The following is a 24880-nucleotide window of genomic DNA, read 5'->3' as shown; positions in this document are numbered from 1 at the left end:
CACAGAAGTACAAGGGTTTAAAAAAAACCTGTCACCCCAAGTAGTCTTCTAACCCCTCTCCCTTTCATCCCAGTAGTGACTTGGCCAGTCCATTTCACTTATTCCTCTCAGCCCTAGAGGTTCTTCTCTTCAGTGGGACTTTTTAAGTTCAGAGAACATGCATTTTCTTCTTCTGGTCAGAAGGAATTAGTCTTTGAAATCAGTTTCTTACCAAATTACCATGTTGCTTAATAATGACAGTTTCTTGCTTGGTAACCACATCATGGAAAAAAGAACATGATAATTGGGGAAATATAGATAAGGGAAGATAATCTTAGAATCATAGACCATCAGAACTTCTGGAAGGCATCATACCTATCACTTAATTCAGCATTTTTGTTTTATATAAAAGAGAAGTTATGGAAACAATGAGAAAAGGGAAGCGGCTTGCCCAAAGTTTTACAGCAAGTCACCTGAAACTTCAGGTCTCCTGGGATTGTCTTCTGATGTTATACAATATCTCCATACTAGACAAATACACCCTTCACTTTTACCCCTAGCAGTCTGTTTCATTAGTGTTCTGGATAGAAGATAGAGGGCTGCTTAAGGGGGTAAGAAGACAATCATTATCCCCTAATGTGTTGTTGTTATGAAAAGCAAAAGCAATGTGACCTGTGGCAGAGAAGAAAATGCAAAAACATTTTCCTTGCCCTTGAGGACTTTACGTTGTAAAAAAGGGCAGGCCCCAGGCTTGGAAAGAAATTAAGTTGTGCTATGAGCAAATAAGTATTTTAATAATTGAAATAATGAGCTCTGGGTTTGGTAATGCCCCTTTTCAAGCTACTACTACCCCCTGCCATTAAATGCATCATCATTTTGGCACTAATAATGAATAGATTGTGTAAGATGATTGCTAAAGCTTTCTTAAATCCAGCTCCTGCAGTCTCTGTTCTAAATTTCCTTCGCAGTATTAACATTCTATGTTCTAAGGTTCCCTTTTAGCTCTAGCATTTATGTTTCCATAATACAATTTTGCCCTGCCTAGCGTTGTTTCTTAATTCTGCCAAAATCAAAATCAGGCTAAAGGATGTTGGGAATGGAGGTGGCAGTTCCATAGAAACCACCTTTTAAATGGATGTGTACCCCATGGCATTAAAAGTGGGTATGGTTTGAGGCAAGGGGTTTGTGACTTTCAAGTTGGTTGCACTTCTGTGGGAAGAGCTACCCAAAATGTTTATGACCTTCTGTGAGTTTTATTTTAGTTTTCATGGGCCTCTCTAAGGAGGCCGTGTTTACCCGTGCCTGCTGTGTGGTTCACTGAGGTCATTATAAATGCTCTTTCAAGGCCTTTTAGACTCATCTTTACTTCTGGAAAATTGGTGATCAAAGTTTAGAATTTTTCATTGACAGACACTGGTTTAGGGGGCAGCTGAGTGGCTCTGTGGATTGAGAGTCAGGCCTAGATATGGTAGGTCCTAGTTTCAAATCTGGCTTCAGACACTTCCTAGCTGTGAGACTCTGGGCAAGTTGCCCTTATCACTCTTCTGCTTTGAAACCAATACCCAGTATTGATTCTAAGACAGAAGGTAAGGGTTTACAAAAAAGAAAAAGAAAGACACTGGTTTGGCAGGCTAGAGAAGCATTACTAGAGTTCCTGAATTGATGTTAACTCTTGTTACAATGTCAGTCACATCACTGTGATGCTTTGAGATGCAAGAGTTTTTCCTCATAGATGACATGTTGACAGAGGAAGTACAGGTGCTATAGTAGTATCCTTGTTTTATAAACAATTATATCCACATAGAGGCAGGTAAATGGCAATAGTGATAAAATTTAGGACTTGGAATCTGGAAGACACAAGTTGGACTCCTGTCTCAGACACTTAATAGCTGTGTGATCCTATCAAGTCCCTTAACGTTTAGGTGACCGCCTTCTCATCTATAAAGTGGGAATAATAATAGTATCTAATTTACAGGGGTTTTGTGAGGATCAAATGAGTTAACATGTGTAAAGCACAATATTAAATAAGCCCCTAAAGCACTATATAAATGCTAGCTAGCTATTATTATCCTACATTTCTAGGCCTCTTATGATACTACATAGTAGCACATAAGTGCCTTGGCTTTGCTAGCAGAATACAAATTCTTTCAGGCCCTACTAAACTGGAAAACTTGGGCCTGGTGACTTGCTGTGTGTTTGTTGACAATGAGGACCTGTTGAGCTGAGTGAGGGGATGGTCATCAGTGGAAGGATAGCCATTGGATGGTGATTTTTTTTAGCACAACTCATAAATATGATCATGGTGTAGAGTATGGTGGTCTGTACTGATAGCAGTCATTAAGTACTCCCAGTGACAGTCACAGAGTTTGAATCCTTACTTTTGACCATGGGGGAACTCTTGGAATCTCTGGGCATCATTCTTAACAATAAATGGAGGGTGTTGGATTAGATGTTATATGAGTAAGATCATGCAGATAGGAAATGGCAGATCTTGAATGTGAGGATAAGCCTTCTTCCACTCCAATTATCAATACACATCTACTCAATTCTGAAATTAAGCATCTGTGCCAGGTACTGTGGACACTTTGCAGGGCAGTCTTTATTATGGGCCATCTGAGTTATAGACAGTATATTGTTGGTATTGGGAGCTGGGAGGAAACTTTATATTGAGGATATTAGAATGGAGAATGCTTAAACTAAAAAAAAAACAAATTAGAAAGTGAAATACAGGGAGGTTAGAGCTGGAAGGAAGCTTTGAACTGAACTTCAGAACAGGAGTTTCTCAAAGCCAGAAGAGGACTTAGATACCATCTTGTTCAAACTCTTCATTATACAGAAGAGGAAAGAACTACAAGGAGATAAAGTAGTCATCACAGCCAGGGCTGGTGACTACCAGACTTGTGTAGCCAGTGGGTAAGAGTATTGGAATTAGAGTCTCAGGACCTGGTTTCAAATCCTGGCACTGTTTGTAAGGACTTTTGTGACTATGGATTAGTTCTTAATCTGTTTGGTTCTCTATTATCTTCTCTGTAAAAGGATGGGATTGGGCTATTTTATGTAAGGTCTCTTGCAATTCTAAAAGCTATGATTTTTCATAGCATACTTCCTATGGGGGAATCAGGGAGGCTTGATGGAATAGGAAGGATTTGAAATGGTCTTTGTGCTATGGACAAACCTTCAGTAAGAGGAATCTGGGGCTCATTGTACAAGGCCCCATCTATTAATGTCTTAGTTCTAGTTGTGGTATTATCATTGGAACCTTTAAGGTTCTGCAGGGTTTCTGTACTATGGTGGAGTTCATGATGAAGGTCCTGTGGAAAGTGACAGGTCAGAGTTGCTCATTGATTCATTCAAATCATTATTATTAAAGGTTTTCTCTAGGTGCTACACCGAATCTTTAAGACAAAGTTTTGTCTTCAACCTTCCCTACAACTAATCACTTGTGATATCTCAGTTCTATTTCCATATCTCTTATATCTGTCTCTTCAGCCCTTTCATTGCACCACCCAAACTCAGACCTTCATTTACTCTCACCTGGGTGGGTGTAATAGCTTCTGACTGGTCTTTCTGCTTTCAGTCTTTCCATCTCAAAATCATCCATTTCTTTCTGTGTCTGCAGTCTTACCCAGGAGCTGCTCTGACCAGGGCACTGAACTCATCATGCCACTTCCTATACTCAGAAACCTTCAGTGATTCTCTGTTGCCCACTAAATAAAATGCAAACTTATGTTGCCACTCCAGATCCTTTATAATCCATCTCCAACCCACTTCTCCATATATTTCTGCTAAACTGGATTACCACCTCCGGTTGTTAGCTCTCCTGATATAACATAAGCTCTTTGAGGGTAGAGATTATTTAATTTTTACTTTGAATCTCCAGGACCTAGTTTTCTTACATGAAACAGACATGAAAGAAATATTTCTCTCTTATCTTCTCCATCTTCTTGATCCATTTTCCATGTATTACCAGATTTATCTGTCTATACAGAGATACCGGCCTAGCAATTCTCTGCTGAAAATTTTTTACTATATTCTCTTTTATAGTGGAAATTATGATTTGACTGTAGTGTAATAACTCAAATCTAGGTTTTTCGAATTCAAGATCATTGGATCCTGCCACCCTTCCCCATTTTCACCCCTCCCTCATTATACTGTGTAGCCCAATATAGAAGAAAACTGACATTTGTATTTGTTCTTCTCTTCTATGTATATTTTATAATTCTTTCTATACCTATTGGTACAGCCCTACTAGGCTATAAGTTCCTTGAGGGCCAGAACTGTGTCTTATCTAAATAAACTTTTCCTGTTCCCCCATTGCCTAGCACAGAGCTCTTCAAGGAGATTGTTAGTTTGACAGCTAGAAAACTCTTTATGACCTAAGAAAAGTTTAGAAAAAAATGTTTGATTTAAGTCCACAGTAGCTAAGAGGGAGATTAAGGGGGGCAGCTAGGTGCCTCAGTGGATTGAGAGCCAGGCCCAGAGATGGGGGGTCCTGGGTTCAAATCTGCCCTCAGATACATCTTAGCTGTATGACCCTGGACAAGTCACTTAACTCCCATTGCCAAGCCTTTACCACTCTTTTGCCTTGGAATCAATACACAGCATTGATTCTAAGACAGAAGGTAAGGGTGTACAAAAAAAAAAAAAAAAAAAAGAGGAACGTTAAGACGTTACTTTCCAAAAAGGAAGACTAGATAGATATGAAAAATTGTAGAATGTGGAATGAAGACTGCTAGTCAAGTCTATAAGCTTTTATTAAGTACTCGCTATGTGCCAAGCACTGTCGTTGGATGCTAGAACTGGAAGGAATATTAACATTAGAATATGGAATATAGGATGTTAGAGCTTTGGAACCTTTGAATAGAAATGTTAGAACATAGAATCCTAAAAGTAGAAAAGAATTGAGAGATCATTTAATTCAGGAGTTAGTCAATAAAATGCAGTCTGATGCATTTTATTTTACTCATTTTAAAACATTATTCTAAAAAGGGGTATTGTCACTAGACTACCAAAGAGGTTCATATCACAGAAAACTTTAAGAACCCCTGATCTAGTTAAATCGCCACCCCTCACCCCTATCCTGCTGCCCCATTTTACAGAAGAGGCACAGCCGCAATAAGTGACTTCACTGTGTGGTAGCAGCTGAATTAGAACTAGAACCCAGTGCCCATGTCTCTAGTCCTTTGCACTCCACTGACTAAAGTAAACTTAACTTTAACTATTGAATTACAAATAAGCTGATTGTGTGCTTGTTCTTCTGTAGGGAATTAATTAAACTGTTTTTTATCACGCAAATTGAAATGGTATAACTGAAACTTCCCCTCTTCGGCTCTGAAATTTTGTTTCTCACACATTTTGTACCGGACACATTAACTCGGAAGTCCGGACCTGAGCTCTGCTTGCCATTGCAGCAAAGGTTGAAACTGTATTCTCCCCAGCAGTGCTTCTTTCAGGGGAGTGATCTTGGCCTCCTGCAATGCTTCCTCCTAGAATATACTGTAAATTCTGACTTTGCCCTAGCTACCTTCTGCCAGCGGGAAGGCTAAGCTTTGATGGTTGGGTGTAACATTTGATAAAATAAACCTGATCCTCACTAGTGCATTAGAAATTAAACAGAGATGGTATCAGAGCTCCCAGGAGTTTTAGACTGAGATACTATAGTTTAGCTATCCCCAAGGCTAACTCTGGGAGGCGATCCTTTGAGTTAGAAACAATGTTTAGCATCAGTTAAAGCAAGCACAGCACTACTGATAGATTAAGAACCCTGCTGTTGCTTGGCTTTGATCAGAGGCAATGAACACAGTATTCCCTATGTTTAAGCATGGTTTATAGTTAAAATTTATTTCAGAAGGTACCCAGTGATGTAGAGTCAAGGGCAATATGAGGCTAGTTGGATTTGCTTCATCACCAAGGTCCTTTTTTATCTGTAACAGAACTTTTAGTGTTTAGTTAGAGGCCAGGGCCTCCTTGAAGTTTTCCCCTTGCAGGGTTTCAGGAAAAAGCTTGAAGAGTTCTATATATTCTGTTGTTTCCTACTACTCCAAGTCAGCAGGGTGTCCTGGAAAAGTCTTCCCAGATGAGAAGAGATGACCTGTGTCTGACCCCTTAGCTCTCACACCCAGTGTCTTCCAGAGTAATCTCCTTTGGAGTGGACTTATATGAATGAAGGGCTTTGTTGTAATGCAAAGGTCACTGACTTTGAATTTTCTAATTTATTTGTATGTGAAACAGAGAATCATAGAATATTCAAGTTGAAAGGGGCTTCAGAGATCCTCAAATATGACATAGTGTCATTTTCCCAAACTCTCTTCTGATTCAACGTGGATGTGGGCTCCATAAGAAAATTCTGATGTGATGTTTCCCCCTTTTGAATTGTTAACTATGAATTTATTATGTTAATATAGCAAAACAGCTTGGATTACATTGGTGTGGGCACTCCTTCTACTAATACAGGTAGTAGACACTTTGCATTCTGTAAATGGTTTCAGAAATTACTGCAGTTAAAAACAATTTATCATTGAGTGGGTAGCCTGCTCCTGATAAGCCTCTCTACACTTAACTAGGTTTGTTGTCTTATGATAGACTAGAGTACAGTGACAGAACTGGAGACCTTTCCAGCTTGCTCAGATTTGCCAAAGCTTTTCTGTGCTTGAATACCCTTCAGGAACCAAGGGTCACCTGCTGTGCCATACAGTATCAATGCCACAGTCCAGCACTGAAGGAGGATCAAATAAAATATGTCTTGATAAGACTACATGTCTTATATATTTTTTCATTGCACAAATTAGCAATATTTTTTTCTTGCCATCCCCACCTCAGGAATGGGGAAATCTTTGTTAAAATAATCTCTATTAGCAGCAATGCAATGATCCAGGACAATTCTAAGGAACTTATAAGAAAGAACGCTATCCATATCCAGAGAAAGAACTGTGGGAGTAAAATGCAGAAGAGATACAACTGTTTGATCAGTTCAATTGGCGATGTAGACTCTAAATCAGGGGTCAGCAATGTAAGAGAGCCCTCTAAGTCAGGGCTCTTTCTGCAGGAGCCATAAAGTCATTTTTTTTCAGGCGCTGTTACAGGAGCGCGCACTGTGAGCACTGTATGGTTCTCACGAAATTACATTTTAAAAAATGTGGCGTTTATGGCTCTCATGGCCAAAAAGGTTGCTGACCCCTACTCTAAATGATCACTCTAGTGCAAATATTAATAATATGGAAATAGGTCTTGATCAGTGACACATGTAAAACCCAGTGGAATTGAGCATCAGCTATGGGAGGGGAGGGAAAGGACATGAATCATGTAACCATGGAAAAATATTCTAAATTGATTAAATAAACACATTTTTAAAAAAAGGATAGTCAAGGGCAGCTAGGTGCCTCAGTGGATAGAGAGCCAGGTCTAGAGACAGAAGTTTCTGGGTTCAAATGTGACTTCAGATACTTCCTAGCTGTTGACACTGGCAAGTCATTTAACCCCAATTGCTTAGCGCTTATCACTCATCTGCCTTGGAACTTATATGTAGTATCTATTCTAAAATGGAAGATGAGGGTTTAAAAAAAAGTCTAGTTATAACAAATTCCTGTATTGGTCATGTCCAAAGCTGTGTGTCACTTTCTATCTACTTAATCATCTTTGTCAGGAAGTGGGTATATTTTTCATTATGGTCTCCTGGAATCCTGATTGATCATTGTGTTGATATTCTACAATTCTTGTACGTCTTTAAAATTTTAGTTGGTATAGTATTAGTATAAATTGTTCTCTTGGTTCTGTTCATTTCACTTTACATTAGTTCATGTGGACATGAAATCATCTCTGTAAGTTTTTTTACTGCACAAAGATATTACATTATGTTCCTGTGGCATAATTTGTTCTGTACCAATTGTTTGGCACCCCCATACTTTTTAGCTCCTTGTCACTACAAAAAGAGCTGCTGTAAATGTTTTTGTATATATAGGCCCATTGCCTCTTTCTTTGATCTCTTTAACGTATAGGTCTGTAAGTGGTGTTTCTTAGACCCTTGGAACTGGCATTTATGAGTTTCCTCATTATATTTCAAGGTGGGGGAAGGGTTCTGTGGCCAAATTTGTTTGAGAGATATTGGTATAATCTAATCCATTTATTTTTCAGATGAGAAAATAGATGAAAGATAAGGACCTTCCCCAAAGCCCACCTAGTTAACTAGTTAGTGGCATAACAAGGACTGGAACTCAGGTCTTCTGGTACCTGTTCTTTACATTGTGTTATGCAATCTTTTTTGTTTCAATTTCTTTAGAAATGTCTTTGTCACTAAACTAGGGGTTCTTAACTTGGATCTCCCATGGGATTTGTGGATAGATTTCCGGGAGTGCTTGAACTTGGAAGGAAAAAAAATTATACCTTTATTTTCTAGAACCTCTAACTGAAATCTTGTGTTTTCTTCAGTTATATTCCCATATACTAACTCATGTGAGAGTCCATAGGGTTCTCCAGACTGCCAGAGAAGGATGCTAGAGGCAAACTAGGTTAAGAGCCCTGAACTAGAAGTTTTTGTGTTCAAAGTAACTGCAAGTGGTTCTGAGTTGGCTCAGTCAGAGCATATGAAGAGTAAAGGAGCAAGGGGACTGAGAAGGTAGGAAGAGGCCTAGTTATGAAGAGTGGTGAATGCCAAACTGAGGATAACGGAACCACTGGAACCCACTGGGGCAGGGGAACATCATCAGACTTATGGGTTAGAGAAATCAGTTTGGTAGATGAGAAGAGCTGAAGTGTCACATACACAGCTTGTGGATGACTCACATCACTCCCCAGTGGTTGATTCAGATTAAAATCAAATTGGCAAATATTTAACAAAATCAATTAAAAAACCAATAAATTATAAATAATGTTAATATATGTTTTTTTAAATGTATGGTTTACTGGGCCCCATTTCTATTTGAGTTTGAAACCACTGGAGTAGAGGTAGAATTGGAGTTTAGAGAGACTTGAGGCAGAGAGAGAGACCAGTTAGACCGTTGAAGCAAGCGGTGATGAAGGCTTTAACCAGGGTCGTGGTTGTATGAGTAGAGAGAAAGGGATATATGTGAAAGGCTGTGACAATAGAAACAAGATTTCCAATGGATTGGATATGTGAAGTGAGAGAAATTGAGGCTGACACAAAGATTGTAGCCTGCGTGGCTGGGAAGATGGTGGTGTAACAGTGATAGGGAAGTTTGGAAGGGGTGGGGAGGGTTTAGAGGAAAAGATAATTCTGTTTTGGATATGTTACCATTTAAGATGCCTAAAGAATACTGGATTTGGAATCTGATGACATTGGTTTGAATCTTGGCCCTGCTTCTTCCTATTCCTTGACCATTTAAACTCTCATAGCCTCATTCTTCTCATCTATAAAATGAGAGTATTAAACTAAGTAGTCCCTCAGGACCTTCCATTTCTAAATTCTACTGTCCTGTGAACCAGCTATCTCATATATTATTACTGAACCTGTTTCTGATAAAGCTAGTGATATGAAATTGGGTTTTTCTACAGAGAATCTCAAGAAAAGGTAATGACTCAGCTGGCAACTGTTCTGGGCCCTTTACAGTTCTCTGCAGACTCTCAGGTGGCATGTTTCTCCAGTGTGCCAGCCTCTCACTATTGGGATGGAAGAGGGCACTGCTCTCTTTGGGTAGGATCTGTATGTTTAGATCTGGAAAGGACCTTAGAGATCATTTCTCAAATTTTTTTCATTTTACGGTTGAGAAAGTAGACCAAGAGAAGTTAAGGTCACACAAGTGGTAAGCAGCAACAGGAATATAACTAGAAATTTTTGTGTCTGGTTCAACATAGGGAAGATAGGATGCAATGTTACAGCCATGGAGCTCCCTAAGAGTGGCCTGAGGGTGGCTTAGGGTTTCTGTGTTGTAGAAGAAGTTACTGCTACTGCTGGGGTGGGGTGTGTGTGGCCTGTGGTCAGAGGAAGCATTCCTGTACTTGAAGTCACTGTTGCCTGCCAAGCCCATGTCTGCAGCACACCAGGGATTTCCTCTTGCTAAGATTTATCCTCTCCATTTACAGAAACACTTGTCCATTGCGACAATAATAACTTTTCTGTAACAACTCTGTAAGGCAAGTATCATCCTTATTCTATAGGTGAGGAAACTGAGACATAGGTAAGGGGTCTGTAATCATGTAGCAAACTCAAATTCAGACTTTCTGAGACCTTCTGTCACACATAATCTCCATATGGAGGTCTTTTAGCTTGTAAGTCTTTGAGGGCAGATACTATCTTTTGTCCCTTTTTGCACTTAACACAGTGCCTGGCACATTAGTAGGCACTTAATGTTTATTGAAGTGAATTTGGAGCTCCACTTCAGAGACCAGTTTTTAGCCTCCCCTGGTCCATAGAGAGAGAGGTACAGGTGAGGGCAGCATCTGTGGCACTATTTTCAGATAAGGTAACAAACCTCTTCTAAATTATGCTTTAATCAAGTCCAGGGATTAGAAAGGAATCACTTTTGTTTTCCAGTTTATGAATGAGTGAATAAAAAGAATTTATTAAGAAATTACTTATGTGCCAAACACTGTGCAGTGTCAAGGATACAAATGGGAAGTGTCTGTCTGTTTTCAAGGACCTGGACTTGGAGACAACAGGAAAAAGAAAGATGGCTGTAGGTCAGGGGAAATGGGCCAGCTTTGGGGTAGATGGAAAAGCCAAAGGGCTTCTAGGTCCCATCAGCAGGTAGAGATGGGGCAGGTAATATGCTCCAGAGCAGTGATGGGCAAAGTTTTTAAAGAGGGGGCCAAAGGAAAGGAAATGCTCATCTGTCAGTCTGTTTCTAAGGCAACTCTTTCAAAATTTCTTGTATCCTACTCATTGTATTTGTCACATTAGGAATAATGTTGCGCAGCTGGATAGAACATTTCAGGGGGCTGCATCTGGCCTACGAGCTGTAGTTTGCCCATCACTGCTCCAGAGTATAGCATCAGGCTGCTACCATCCTGTCCTCAGTGACTTATACCACTCCAGATGAGGACTGTGTCCAGTGGTTTTAAGGCATATAAGCATCCTGGACTCTGAGGAGTGGGAGGAAGAAACATCATTTGTTTGTTTTTGTTCTGAATGCATGATTTTATTATTGTAGGAAACTCTGTTCCTTAATGTAGATTTTGCATGTCCTGCAGTATATTGTCTTAGACAAAATCACTGAGAGGTTAGGAAAAAGAAAGGAATAAGCATTTATATAGCACTTTCTTTGGGCCAAGCATTGTACTAATTGCTTCATAATTATCTCATTTGATCCTCACAACTATTCTGTGAGATAGATTCTATTATCCCCATTTTATAGTTGAGGAAACAGAGGAAAAGAGAAGTGAAATGACTTGCCTAAGGTAGATAGTTAGGAATTGTCTTAGACTGGGTTTGAACTCAAGTTCTTCCTGACTAAAGGTTCAGTACTCTATCTTCTGTACCATTTTAGTTCTCTGAGTGACTTGCCCAGGATCATGCAGCCAGCTACCATACATACTTTACCCAGAAGCTAATGTTCCTATCTACTATTTCACATTACTTTTCCTGGCATTAACAGTTTCATCATTTAATGTAACAACGATTTCATCATTTAATGAGAAGCAGCCTAGTGTGGAAAGAGTGCTAGACTTGGAGCCAGGAGATGAGGGTTCAAATTGTGGCATCAGTACTTACTTGGTGTATGAAAATCACTTGTTTACTAGTCTGTACAATGAATGAATACAAAAAGTGCTTTTTTTTTTAACCCTTAATTTTTGGTGTATTGTCTTATAGGTGGAAGAGTGGTAAGGGTGGGCAATGGGGGTCAAGTGACTTGCCCAGGGTCACACAGCTGGGAAGTGGCTGAGGCTGGGTTTGAACCTAGGACCTCCTGTCTCTAGGCCTGACTCTCACTCCACTGAGCTACCCAGCTGCCCCGCAAAAAGTGCTTTTTATGTACAAAATGCTATGATAAACATTGGATTTACAAATAGAAAAGTAAGGCAGGCCTTATTCTCAAGAAGTTTATGTTCTTTTTAATTTTGATTTTATTTTTAATGTCATACAAAACACTGCTCCATATTGGTCATTGTTGTAAGAGCACATTCATACGTAGCCAAAACCTCAATGTAAAACCAAAAATACACTGATATGAAAGACAATTCCAACAGTTCTTTTTCTGGAGGTGGATAGCATTCTGTGCCATAAGTCTTTCAGGATTTTCCCAGATAGTTGCATTGCTGAGAATAGCCATGTTTTTACAGATGATCATCATTTAATATTGCTGCTACTGTGTACAGTGTTCTCTCAGTTCTACTTATTTCACTCTGCATCAGTTCCTGCAGATCTTTCCAGCTTTTTCTGAAATCATCTTGCTTATCATTTCTTATAGCACAGTAGTATTCTATCAACATGGACCATATTTTGTTCAGCCATTCCCCAGTTGAGGGGCATCCCCTCAATTTCCAATTCTTTGCCACTACCAAAAGAGCTACTAGAAATATTTTTGTACAAGTAGGTCCTTTCCCCTTTATTATTATCTCTTTGGAATGCAGAGGAGCTTATATTCTATTGGAGGAGACAACACATGAAAGGTTTCAGCTGCCAGGTAGAAAGGTCCTGCGGTCCTTTAGAGTACAGTAGCAAAGCCAAAGATGATGCCTCTTCTTTAATGTCATTGCAATGATAAAATCTTATCATTTTTTTTTGATGTTGGAAGTATTTTATAGTGACAAAGACTTTGGTGGCTAGGACACTCTTTTTGAGGTTTTTAGTAGGTAGTGTCCATGTTGTACCTCCTAAGGAGTTACTTCCCAAGATGATGGCACTAGGCTAGAAGTGTTGATGGCTCTTGGATGCAGGTTCCTGGCCTTTCTGCATCAGAGTCTGAGGAGAGATGGTGGTAAAGTTGGTAATAGTGGTGTTTGTGCTTTGACTTGCTTGGCATATGTTGCCTCCTGTCCCTCCTTTGGGGTGCCTTGACCCAGCTAGGATGGTCGGTGGTGGTGGTAGATTGGTAGTTGCTGGGGACGGCTGGCCCCTTCTTAGAAGCCATCTTTCTGGATGGCTGTAAGGACTGGGCTAGAAACAGTGCCACTGTTCTGAGGGGCTAGGGCCAGGGTATCGAGTGGGGAATATGTTGCTGTTCCCAGATTCATGTGTCCATCTGCCTATTGGTTAGCAGTTATTGCTTATGGTAATTAGAAAGGTCTGCCCTTCTCTCCAATTTCTCCCCTCTGGAATGGTAGACTATACTATTCTTAAGGCTTTTGTGTTGATGGTCCTGCAGTTGTTTCCATTTGGGTCAGTGATGGATTTAATGATACAGAATTGTCATGGGGGAAGTGCTTTGCAAACTGTAAAGCACCATGTAAGTATGCATTATTACCCTAATAGTGTAAACTTTTAACTCATAGCAATTAGATTCTTTCTTAGCAATAGGAAAATTTGAAAGAAATTTCCTCCTAAACTATCCTCACTTTGCTGGTTGGTATTGGGATTTCCAGTTGGTAAAGTGGCCCTTGTGTGTTATCAGTTCTGCTAATACTGGGCTGTACGTTAACCTATTCCCTCCTGGACAGTGCCCACATCGCCCTCATTAGGGCTAAATTTACCTCTGCCCTATACAACCATCGACTTAAATAATTTTTATTGTCAATTATTTATGAGGGAAATGTTGAATCTTAAAACAGATATGGGGAAAATTAGTCATATGTTATTTTCAGCTTTATGTACTTATTCTGACATTGCTAGGCAATATTCAGTTTTTAAAATATGTTGAAATAGCCAGGTATGAGAATCTCAAGTATATTAGTTTGTTCTATGAAAGCAGGTCTTCAGGTAAACCAACATTATAAAGAAGCTGTGGGTTTCATAGGAATGGTGACTATATCCAGGTGGTGGTCCTGATGTCTAATGCCACCCTACCTTTTTACCTGCTTGATTCTTAGCTGGTCTTTTAAACCCAACTCAGTAATTCTAAAAAGAATACTTTCATGTACTGCTTTAAAGTTTATAAAGCACTCTAGAAGTACACTTAAAATGGTTCTCCCATGAAAGCACTTTAACTTCCATTACCTATGCCAGGAATCCATTCTTCCCAGTTTCCAATGACCTTTCCTCTTTCCCAACCCTGAATATATTTACTGTCTCTCATGTATTGTAGTTAGTGTATATGTCAGTTATCCCTCATAGACTAAGCACTATGACAGCAGAGATCAGGTCTTCTCCAAAATTTGTATTTAATCTCCATCCTAAGTGCAGTGACCTATTAAGAGTAGTTACTTAATAAATGTTGATTCATTTGATGGTAAGCAAAGTAATGCTTAGGTGAGTTAAGGCTGCTGGAGTTTAGTCATTGACTCAAATGTGTGCCCTGGAAGATTGCTGACAAGGTTGCATATGCCTGAATTAAAATCCTGTGCTATTTATTATCTGGTGACCTTGGGCAAGTCATTTCATTTCTTTGCATCTGTGTTTCCATATCTGTAAAAGAGAGATATGTACACTATTTACATAACAACACTGTAGAAAGAAAGTGTTTGGTAAACCTTAAAATGCTAAATGATAACATGTGCCTTATTTTTTTTTAACATAAGGACTCAGTTAAAATGAATTAATGTATTTTTTGGGGAAAAAAGAATGTTGTTTGGGACAATTTTTGGTCTGAGCATACTTGTACTGACCTCATGATTTCCTTTGTGCAAAAGTTAGAGTATTTCAGGAAAAAGTTGATACTGGATCAGTCTAGTCTAGTTTAGCCTGGTGTGAGGATAATAAAGCACATTTCTTTAGTTCTCTTCATAATTTCATCATGATAAATCCATGAAGCAGAGAGTGCAGAGATCAGTTTACACAAGGGAAAAATAGACTCTGAGGGGCCATGACTTATCCCATGATCATACAGCTGCTATATATTGAAGCAGGAATTTGATATCAGGTCTCCTTACTACAATACAAGCCTAGTGTTTTTTTCTGCTGAATCAGGATGATTCTCAGGGACAGATTAGAAAGGATGTGAGGCTGGAGTTAAGGAATCCTGGATGGTAGTCCCAACTCTGCCACTCACTGGGCAACTCCAGGTGAAGCCCTGGGCTTTGAGGCTCATTTTCTTCATCTTCAAAATTGAGGTGGATGGAGTACATAACTAAACTCGGGTAAGACCCCTTCCAGCTCCCATATTTTGCTCTTCCAAGCCATAGTCTGGCAATTTTATACGTATCTTCTCTTACCAAGTGCTCAGTAGAAGTAAAATTAATCTGAAATACTTTGTTTGCCCACTGCCCACTTCCCTACCCATTCCTCCATTTTGCTCCAACAAACAAATATTGCACAGTATGGGTCAAGCCTCTTTAGTCTTCCCCTCCAAGATACAGTATCCCCAAGACTTAACTGTGCCTGGGTTGTTAGTAGCCTCTTTCTTCTATTTACTGGTTCACCCACAGTCTGTACAACAAAGAGTGCTGGTTAATAAATAGCCTTTTGTTCAGAAGGTCAATTGAAGCTACTATAGTGATGCTGCTGAAAGTAATTTGCAGTTAGAAAATATATAACTCAGGGTGAGTTTTCTTAAATGATGCCCTCTGATACAAGGTACCTTTTTGGGCATTTCTTATGAAAAGCTCCCTATGCCACTCCACACACTGAAGCCAGAGCTTCAGCACAGGGAAGAATCATTTGTCTATATTTCACAAAGACTGCTTGATCCCAAGGGGCGGGTGGTAGAGGGGGAGAGAGACTAAAAAAGAAAAAGGGCATTAATCCTGAAAAGTTTCCTGCTAATTGTCTTCCATTTCAGCACAGCCCCTTCAGTGCTATCACACATGCCCCATCTCCTTTGTCTAGTTCAGCTTTGCTGCAGGCTGTAGCCATCTTGAAATGTGCTGAGTGTGCTTTCTTTTGTAATGCATTCTGGGAATAGCATCATTTCTCTGACCCTGCATTCGCCCACCAGCAGTTGATACAAATGATTCACAGCAAATGGAACTGATTGTCATCAATACCTCATGGGAGATGGTAGAAATAGTGGATGCTCATCTGGTGAAAAAGAATGTTTTTCCAATCCATAGTTGAGGGAGTTTGAGAGAGGTGAGGGGAGTAGTTGGGGGTTAATTTTAATTTCTTTGGGGATGAGGAGAGAGGAAACTCAGATTTGTAGATTGTTAAAGCAGGAATAAACTTTAGAATGTTGTCACATATTTAGAAGGTAGAAAATAGAGTAGTGGCACTATGGAAGGAGCCTTAGAACATAGAAAACAGACTGTTGGACAGTGCTGAAAGGGATTATAGACTCTAGAGTGTTGTAATTAAAATGGACCTTAGAGAAGATGTGGGGTAACCTACTCATTTTAGGGATAAGAAAGCTGAGACCTTGGGAGGTGAAGTGACCTACAATCACACATTTAATAATGAGAATAATAATAATAATTTATATAGCATGTTAAGATTTACCACTTTCTTTCTACAGTGATATTATGTAGATTGTACATAATATCCCCTTTTTACAGATGAGGAAACCGAGGCACAAAAATAAAACGACTTGCCCAAGGTCACCAGCTAATAAATAGTGCAGGATTTTAATCAAGATTTTCTCATATCAAATTTAAGGAGTTTTGTGTTTAGACACTGGTCAGAGACAGTTATTTTTCCTTCAATTCACAGCATGTTGTTTTAGTGCTTACAGAATTTGACTCCATTAAGTGAGTTGTTAATAAGTGGAAGTTGAGGTGGTGTCAGGGTTAGGAAGACCTGGGTTCAAATTCTGATCCTAACAGATTCTGTGTATATGAACTTGGGCAAGTCACTTACCTCTCAGTGCCCTAGTGACTAGCTCAGACTAAGAATTGCTGAGTTGGAACCAGTAGAGAAGTTCCTCACATATTGGCCAGGGGTGGGGGGAGAGAGACACAAAAAGAGACAGGCTCTCTCTTTTATTAATTAAATAGCATTTTTGTGACCAAGAACAAGTTGCCAGATTTGTTCAAGTGCATTAAGATTCTCTTCTACCCTCAAGAATAGATAATTTAACAGGCACAAGCAGCTTTGATTTAATTTTTTGCCAGCTGAAATACAAGATTCTAAGCCTTCATCTTGGAGGCCATGCAGACTGATCTACCTAGGAAATACTTGGATGTTCTGATGGGTCTATTTTCTCTTCTATTTGGATACAGTACCTCTCTTGGTACAGATTGCAACCTTTCTATGTCCTGTTTATCTGGGTGTTTTCTTGGTCATATTGTCCTATAAGTTTTCCATGGTGTATTTGACCAAATGAGTAGCTCAAGACCTTTCTTTGTTCTTTTAATATCTTGGGGAATATCAGTGATTCTCTCTTGTCTCATATATTTGTTCCATGACTAACCCTCTTCCTCTTTTCTAGTCATACCTGTCCATGAAGATATATATTTTTAATGCCATTACTCCATATAAATCCTCACTGGTTACATGCTGTAATCGACTTAAACATCTGTTGCCTTTTGGATCTCCTGCATTAGCTATTCTTCAGTGTTGCATTCGATAGTTATAGAGCATCACCAGGAGAACTCTGTTAAGAAGGAAGTTGATGGGGGCAGTGAGTGCTTTGGTTTGTTTGAAAGAGTTGAGTGTGATCCTGTTTACATCTTCCTTCTTTTTAGCTCTGGACTCATGCTACTGTATATTTGCATCTCCTAGTCTACATACAGATGATTCAATTTGAAATTGGGTGCCACATTTTAGGAAGGAAATTGGTAAACTGGAGAGCATCTAGAGGAGGGCAACTTCCATGCAAGACCATGAAATATTGAACTGTGAGGATCAGTTGAAGGATCTGGGTTTTATAGCTTGGAGAAGGGAAAACATAGCTCAGTCAATAAGAATTTATTACATGTTTTCCAAGTGCCAGGGATAAGAGGAAAGTAAAAAGACAGCCCCTCCCTCTCTAAAGGAACTCACAGTCTTAATGGCAGAGGCATTGTTGTACAAACAAGATATGTAAAGGGGTAAATTGGAAAAAATACAGAAGAAAGTCACTAGCACCAAGGAGTATCAGAAAAAGTTTCTTATAGAAAGTAGGATTTTAGCTGAAACGTGAAAGAATTCAACTTAATAAATATTTATTGAGTGCCTACTATGTGTCAGGATGGGGATATAAATAATAAAAAGAAAGGAAGTCCCTACCTTCAAAGAGTCTACAATCTAATGGGGTATGACAACACAATAAAGAAATTTAAAAAGCTGAAAGCTGTGGAGTTAGTGGGGTGGGGGAGAAGAACACCAGAGGGTATGATGTTCTGTGTAATTGAAACCCAACAAAGCTGCGGATGGAAAGTAGTTACCTAGAAAGTTCAGATCCTAGCCCTCTATAAAGAAAGGTTTTGGTAGAAATTTAGTGCTTTACTCTCCAGCCCTCCATCAGAAGGGAGAGGTGACTGAAGGAATTGAGAAGCTGTTGAGTATCAGACAAGAAGGAAGCCAAAAGATGGGGATGTGAAGGGAGAGAACTCCAGACATAGGAGACAGCCAGTGAAAATACCTGTTAAGGTAGGAGGGTCCAAGTTATGAAGGACTTCAGAAGCCAAACAAATTTTATATTTGATGACGATCCATTAGAATTGAATAGTGGGATGATATGGCCATATCTATATTTTGTGAAAAAAAGTTTGACAGCTGAATGGAGAATGAACTGTAGTGGGGAGAGACTTGAGGCAAGTTTACCAACCAACAGGCTTTTATAGTAGTCTAGGCATGAGGCAACAAGGGCCCGGCACCAAAGGTAGTGACAGTATCAGAGGAGACAAGGGGGCATATTGAAATGCTTTTATGAAGGCAGAATTAACAAGATTTGGCAAGAGATTGTCAATGGAGGGGTAAGAGAGTGAGGAGCTGAGAACACTTAGATTGCAAGCTTGGGCAACTGAAAAATTGTGGAACCCTAGATAGTCATAGGACAAGTAGGAAGAAGGAAGGACTTGGGGTCTAGATAATGTTAATTTTGGGACATTTTGAGTTTAAAATCTCTGGGACATCCAGTTTGAGATGTTCAGTAGCTAGTTAGATATGAAAGACTGGAAGTCAGGAGAGAGGTTTTAGGGCTGGATAAGTAGATTTGGGAATCATTGGCATAGAGATAATTGAATCCCTGTGAGCTGATAAAATCAAGTGAAATACAGAAGAAAGAGAAGAGAAAAAAGGTATAAGACAGAGACCTGGGGATAATATTATTGACCTGGATGAATCAAGCAAGAGAGATTGAAAAGAAGTGATCAGATAGGATGGAAACCAGGAGAGAGTAGTATCCTGGAAAACTACAGCTTTTTAAAGATACAGCTCCGGCACCATCCGCTGCATGGAAGCCTTTCCAGTCTTCCTTCCCTACCTTACCCTCAACTGCTAGTGCCCTCCTTAATTGACATTTTATTTAACTGCCTCAAATATATTTGTATTTATTTTATATTGCATACATATACATACATACACACACATATCTTTTATAAAAAGATCCATTAGAACATAATTCTTCTTGAGTAAAGACTTTTTTCTTTGTATTCCTTCACCCAGCACATGACACTTAGTTGGTACTTAAGAGATACTTGCTGATTGATTTCTGCCTAACCACAGAAGACAGGTTAAAAGTTGTAAAGAGGCAAATGATGTCTATTAAATTATGCCTTATAAGGAAAATTTTCATCATAGTTAGACCTATCTGAAAGTTGAATGGATTTCCTAGGGATTTCTTCAATAATATTATTGATAATAGAAATCACTTATATAGCATTTTATGGTTGGAAAAGTGCTTTACATGTATTATCTCATTTGATCCTCACAGCATCCTGGAAGGTAGGTACTATTACTATTTATAGATGAAAAAACTTCACAGATGATCTTTAGAGAGGAATGAATTGTCCAGGATCATATAGCCAAGAAGTGATTGAGGTAGGAGTTAACCTCAGAATTTCCTAACTCTATGTCCAGCATGCAGTCTTGTGTGCTGCCTAGCTACTTTTTGCTCTTCAAGCAAAATCCAAATAACCAATTTTTAAGAATGTAATCAAGGGAATTTTTTGTGGGTTAAATTATATAGCTTCTCAGGTCCTTCCCAACTCGGATCCTTTGACCCTCCCCATCATGTAAATAAAATAGAAAGTAATGCCCTTTTGTGTGTATTGACTTCAATTTCTAGAAAATTATCTTGACTGCCATTATAGTAAGACAATTAGAGTTGCACAAAAGTGAAATGGGCTGCCATCAGGAAGATCTTATGAATGGAAGAGGGCAAGCAGAATCTATATGACCACGTGACAGGGACCTCACATTGGGAATTCCTAGTCAGGTCTGCATTAGATTTCCCTGGGACACTCCCTAACTCTGAGATCTTTGAGTTATATAATAATAAACTTTTCTTTATCATAAAGCATGTGCTGATAAGAAATAGAAAACAAGTTTGGAAAGGTGAAATGGTGCCAGGTTGGGAATTGAAAACTGAAGAATAGCTGAGCAACATCTACCACCTCCAAACATTTTTTAGGAGCATTGGGGCTGGGGATCCAAAGACAAAAGGCAACCACTCCTTACTCTCACTGAACTTGTATTCTATTTGGGAAGAGAATCTGTCAGTCAATAAACATTTATTAAACATCTGTTATTTACCAAGCACTGTGATAAGTCCTGGAGATACAAAAAGAGGCAAAAGACAGTTCCTGCCCTTGAGGAGCTCACCATCTAACGGGGGAGAAGACAAATATATACAAAGAAGCTATATACAGGAGAAACAGGAAAAAATTAAGAGAGAAGGAACTGGAATTAAGAGGAGTTGGGAAAAGCTTTCTGTAGAAGGTGGGATTTTTAGGTGAGACTCATAGCAAGCCAGGGAAGCCAGATGAAGAGGAAGAGAATTACAGACTTGGGGAAGAGTCAGAAAAAAATGCCTGAAGCCAAGAGAAGGAGTGTCTTCTTTATGGAATAGCCAGGAGGTCAGTGACACTGGATCACAGAGTATGTGTTGGGATTAAAGTGTACAAAGATGTAAAGGTAGAAGAAACCTAGGTTTTGAAGGGCTTTGAATGCCAAACAGGAGATTGTATTTGATCCAGGAGGCAATAGGAGTTACCTGAATTGAGAGAGAGACAGAGACAGAGACGAACAGACAGACAGACATGACTAGACCTGCATTTTAGGAGCTGAATAAAGGATGGATTGAAATGGGAAGAGCTTCAAGGCCAGCAGACCCACCAGCAGGCTATTAATAGTAATCCAGGGATGTGATCGTGAGGACCTATATCACAGTGGCAGCATTGTCAGATGAAAGAATAGTATGTACATAGGAATATACAAAATAGATATAGTGTGATTTATAGGGGAGGCACTAGCAGCTGAGGGCATCAGGAAAAGACTTTATAGAGAAGCTAGTAGATCTGAGTCTTGAAGGAAACTAGAAATTCTAAGAGTTACAGGTGAGGAAAGGCCATCTCTAGACATGAGGAAGATCAGTGAAAAGTCACAGAGATGGAAAATGAAGTGCCACATTTGAAAAATATTACCATGTGAAGTTGGAGGTGGAGAAATAGTTCTCTTTTGTCCTTACTGTGCAAAAACATGAAGGAGAGATTGGAAAAGTGTACATTGGAGTCAGATTCTAAAAAGCTTTCAGTGTCAAAAAACGGGAGTTTACTTTTCCTTTTTAAGGTGAGAGGAGCCTCTAAAGTTCATGAATGGGGGAAAGATATTAGACCAATGTTAAAGAACATCACTTTGGCTACAGTGTGTAGAATGGATTGGAATGGGATAAGTCTTGAAGCAAGTAAGCCAGTTAGAAGGCTGTTATAATAGTTCAGGGGAGGGACGACAAGAGCCTGAACTAGTGGTGGCTGTGTGACTGAAGAGAAAAGAATGGATGTGAGAAAGATGTGAGAGATATAAAGGGTGAAAGGGAAAGATATGTGAGATTAATGGATAAGGAGTTGACACTAAGTTGCAAACAGATGTGACTGGTGGATGGTAGATACACTCGACAATAAATAGGGAAGTTTGAAAGAAGGTTGAGTTATTTAAGGGGGAAGATAAGGAGTTTGAGATGCCTACAAGACAACCAATTCAAAATGTGTGAGGCAGTTGGTGATATGAGTCTGGATCTCAGAAAAGAGACTAGAGCTAGATATATACACCTGGTAGATATCTGTGCATAGAGATGATTAAACCCATGAGAACTGATGAAGTCATTGAGACTGTGAAGCTATGGCCAGATCTATGGCTCAGGAAGGTTAATCTAGCAGCTTGTAAAGGATGGATTAGAATGGAGACAGGGAACCCTTTCAGAGGCCATTGCAATTGTCAAATATATGGTGATGAGGGCCTCTGCTATGGTGGTGACAGTGGATTTAGAGAGGAAGAATACAAATTTTGTCAATAACCAGAAATCGGCAGCAGTACTGGAGGAAGTACCTGTTTGATTGACACTTTATTGAGTAGAGCTGGGCTTTCTTTGATGAGATAACTCTAGGAAATTTGTTAAGGTTTCAGGGAATGCTGGATAAATAGACAATTATTGCATTCATCTTTTTTCAATGGTTTCTACAGCTGGAGATTTCTCGGTGTGCTTGATGAGGTACTTGGCTGGTTTCAAAAGCAGCCAGCAGCCTGGGAAAGCTCTCAACTCCTAAAGGTGTTGAAATTTAATTGCTATGAGAACAAGATAGGATTTAGCCAACTCTTTCACAGCTTGTCCCTTTAAAGGCAGTTACAAGTCCTTTTGTTTCCAAGACACCGCTATGGGAAGTACCTGCTTGTTTGTAGCGCTCTCCATCTCCTGTGGAGGATTCATAGCATGTTGGAATAGGAAGAATCCTTAGAATTCTGGAACATAGATTATTAGAGTTGGGAAGTGTCTTAAGACATGGACTATTAGACCACAGTATATCAAACATGGAAGGGATCATCTTCTTGGCCTCTCATTTTGTTGATGAAAAACATAGGTCCAGAGGAATGAAAGGATTTAGTGTTATACATATATGTATTGTTCTGGAGATTTGAACCCAGGTCTTTTGACTCCAAATTTGAAACTGTTTTTGCTAAAATGATAATTCAATTTCTCCTTTCTTCTTTGAGTATCCAGTAAGAATTTTCATTATTATTATTTAGCCTTTAGTTCATTTCCTTTATGAAAGGAGGGTTGTGAAACTTAACAAAATAGTTTGTTTTGGTCCTTAGGAACACCTCTGCTGCCTATAATTTTCTGCCCAGTTGCCCAGCATGCTAAAGTGGACAAAGGACTGGTCTTGGTGTCAAGAAGACCTGGATTTGAATCCTTCTTCATACTTGCTAACAGTATGGCCCATGGGCAACTTACTTAGTCTTTCCAATCCTTAGTTTCCTCATTTGCCAAATGACAGAGTTGGAGTAAATACCCTTTCAAGTCCCCTTCCATTGCTAAATCTTTGATCCTATGATCTTCTTTGAAAAAGACTGTTTACAAAGATTTTCAACTTTTTTTTTTGTTTGTTTTTTTGGTTAAAGCTGTTGGCCCTAGAGTAGCATAATGAGAGAAGCACTAGATTTGCATTCAGGAGACTTGGATTCAGGTCCTGCCATCAACACTTCCTAACTGTGGGACAGTGGGCAAATCACTTTCTCTCTACTTCAATTTCTTTATCTGTCAAATGAGGAGGTTAGGTGAGACCATGGTTTCCTGCTCTGGTGTTCTTTTCCCAAATGAGTTACGGAGAAATGGTATGTGAGAGAGAGGAATGCAAGAGTGCTATAGACTTGGACTTTGGTCTGCTACAGTGTTAACCACTTTGAGTGTTGGTTTGTAGTTTGCTTTTGGAGGCAAAGATTAGATTTATCTCTTTTGAGGAGAAATAAGTCTCCATTAAGTGTTATCTCAGTTCTTTGAGCAAACTCCCAAAAGGTCAGGCCAGTACTTCTGGGCTATGGATATAAAGGCAGAACTCCTTCAGACTGACCAGAAGTGGGAAGGGAAGGATGGCCGTGCCAAGCCTGGCTCAGGACATATGTCCTCAGGCTTGTGACCAGGCTCTCTGAGTTCTCATGTGGCTCCTGTTAATAATCAGGTAAGGATCCTGTGTGAATGCCCTTTTTGTTCCCTGTTTTAGGACCAGTCCATCATGCCTGAAGTCAAAGACCTCTCAGAAGCCTTGCCCGAAATGCCAATGGATCCCATTACAGGAGTTGGAGTGGTTGCTTCTCGGAACCGGGCACCTACAGGCTATGACGTAGTAAGTAAAGGCTTTTGTTTGTATGTTCCACAGGTATTTATTACACACATCTTTCTTTTCCACGTTACCTTCTCCTTGAAGATTCCACTTATCCTTAATAGCTAAAAATGATATTCTCTTTTTCTTTAGCTTTTTTCCTCCTAGATTTATACTTTCTCACTATCATATTTTCCCATATATAATACCTACTTGTGTACATGTCACATTCTCCCCTTTCCCCACTAGATTTTGGCATGACCAGATTGGTGTATAGGAGAGATGAGTCTGGCAGTGGTATGTATGTATGTAGGTGTATCAAGGATAGCTTGGAGCAGGTTGAAAATGAATGAAAAGATACCAGGGCAGCTATATTCAGGAGTATGCTGCTCTCTGGGGGGAAGAAAGTGAATTTATGACACACTTTAAAAAAAAATAAAGCCTTCATTTATAGTATATAGTATTTCCTGATTTCTTGGGTATAAATGTTCACAATGTAAATTTAACAACCGGTTCTCACTAGATGAGCTGGTTCTAGTACCCCACTGGCTGTTGCCCAGTCATAGGATTACTGAGAACTTGTGCTAGGCCAATGACAGTGGAAGCAGAGGGGAGGGGAGCCAGATGTAAGAGGTTTTAAAAAATATAACCACTAATCATGTCAGTAGTGGGGGAATCTATTCCTAGCCTCCATTTCCCTCCATTTCCTCTTAGCATAAATTTACAGACTGTCAATTTTCGGTTATGC

The 24880-nt window shown here is 39.4% G+C and overlaps 1 protein-coding gene across 1 annotated transcript in view; it reads left to right on the top strand.

Annotated features, from left to right (window-relative positions):
• Positions 1-24880, top strand: part of MVB12B (multivesicular body subunit 12B) — a 310868-nt gene that overhangs the window by 7793 nt on the left and 278195 nt on the right. Inside the window, exon 2 of the mRNA XM_044664228.1 lies at positions 24034-24156. Coding sequence (XP_044520163.1) covers positions 24034-24156 — 123 coding nt within the window. The remainder of the gene's footprint in view (positions 1-24033; positions 24157-24880) is intronic.

The sequence above is a fragment of the Gracilinanus agilis genome, chromosome 2 (assembly GCF_016433145.1).
Source record: "Gracilinanus agilis isolate LMUSP501 chromosome 2, AgileGrace, whole genome shotgun sequence".
In the NCBI taxonomy this organism is placed as follows: Eukaryota; Metazoa; Chordata; class Mammalia; order Didelphimorphia; family Didelphidae; genus Gracilinanus; species Gracilinanus agilis.
The sequence above is the reverse complement of the archived record's forward strand: the minus strand, read 5'-3'. Positions and strand labels throughout refer to the sequence as shown.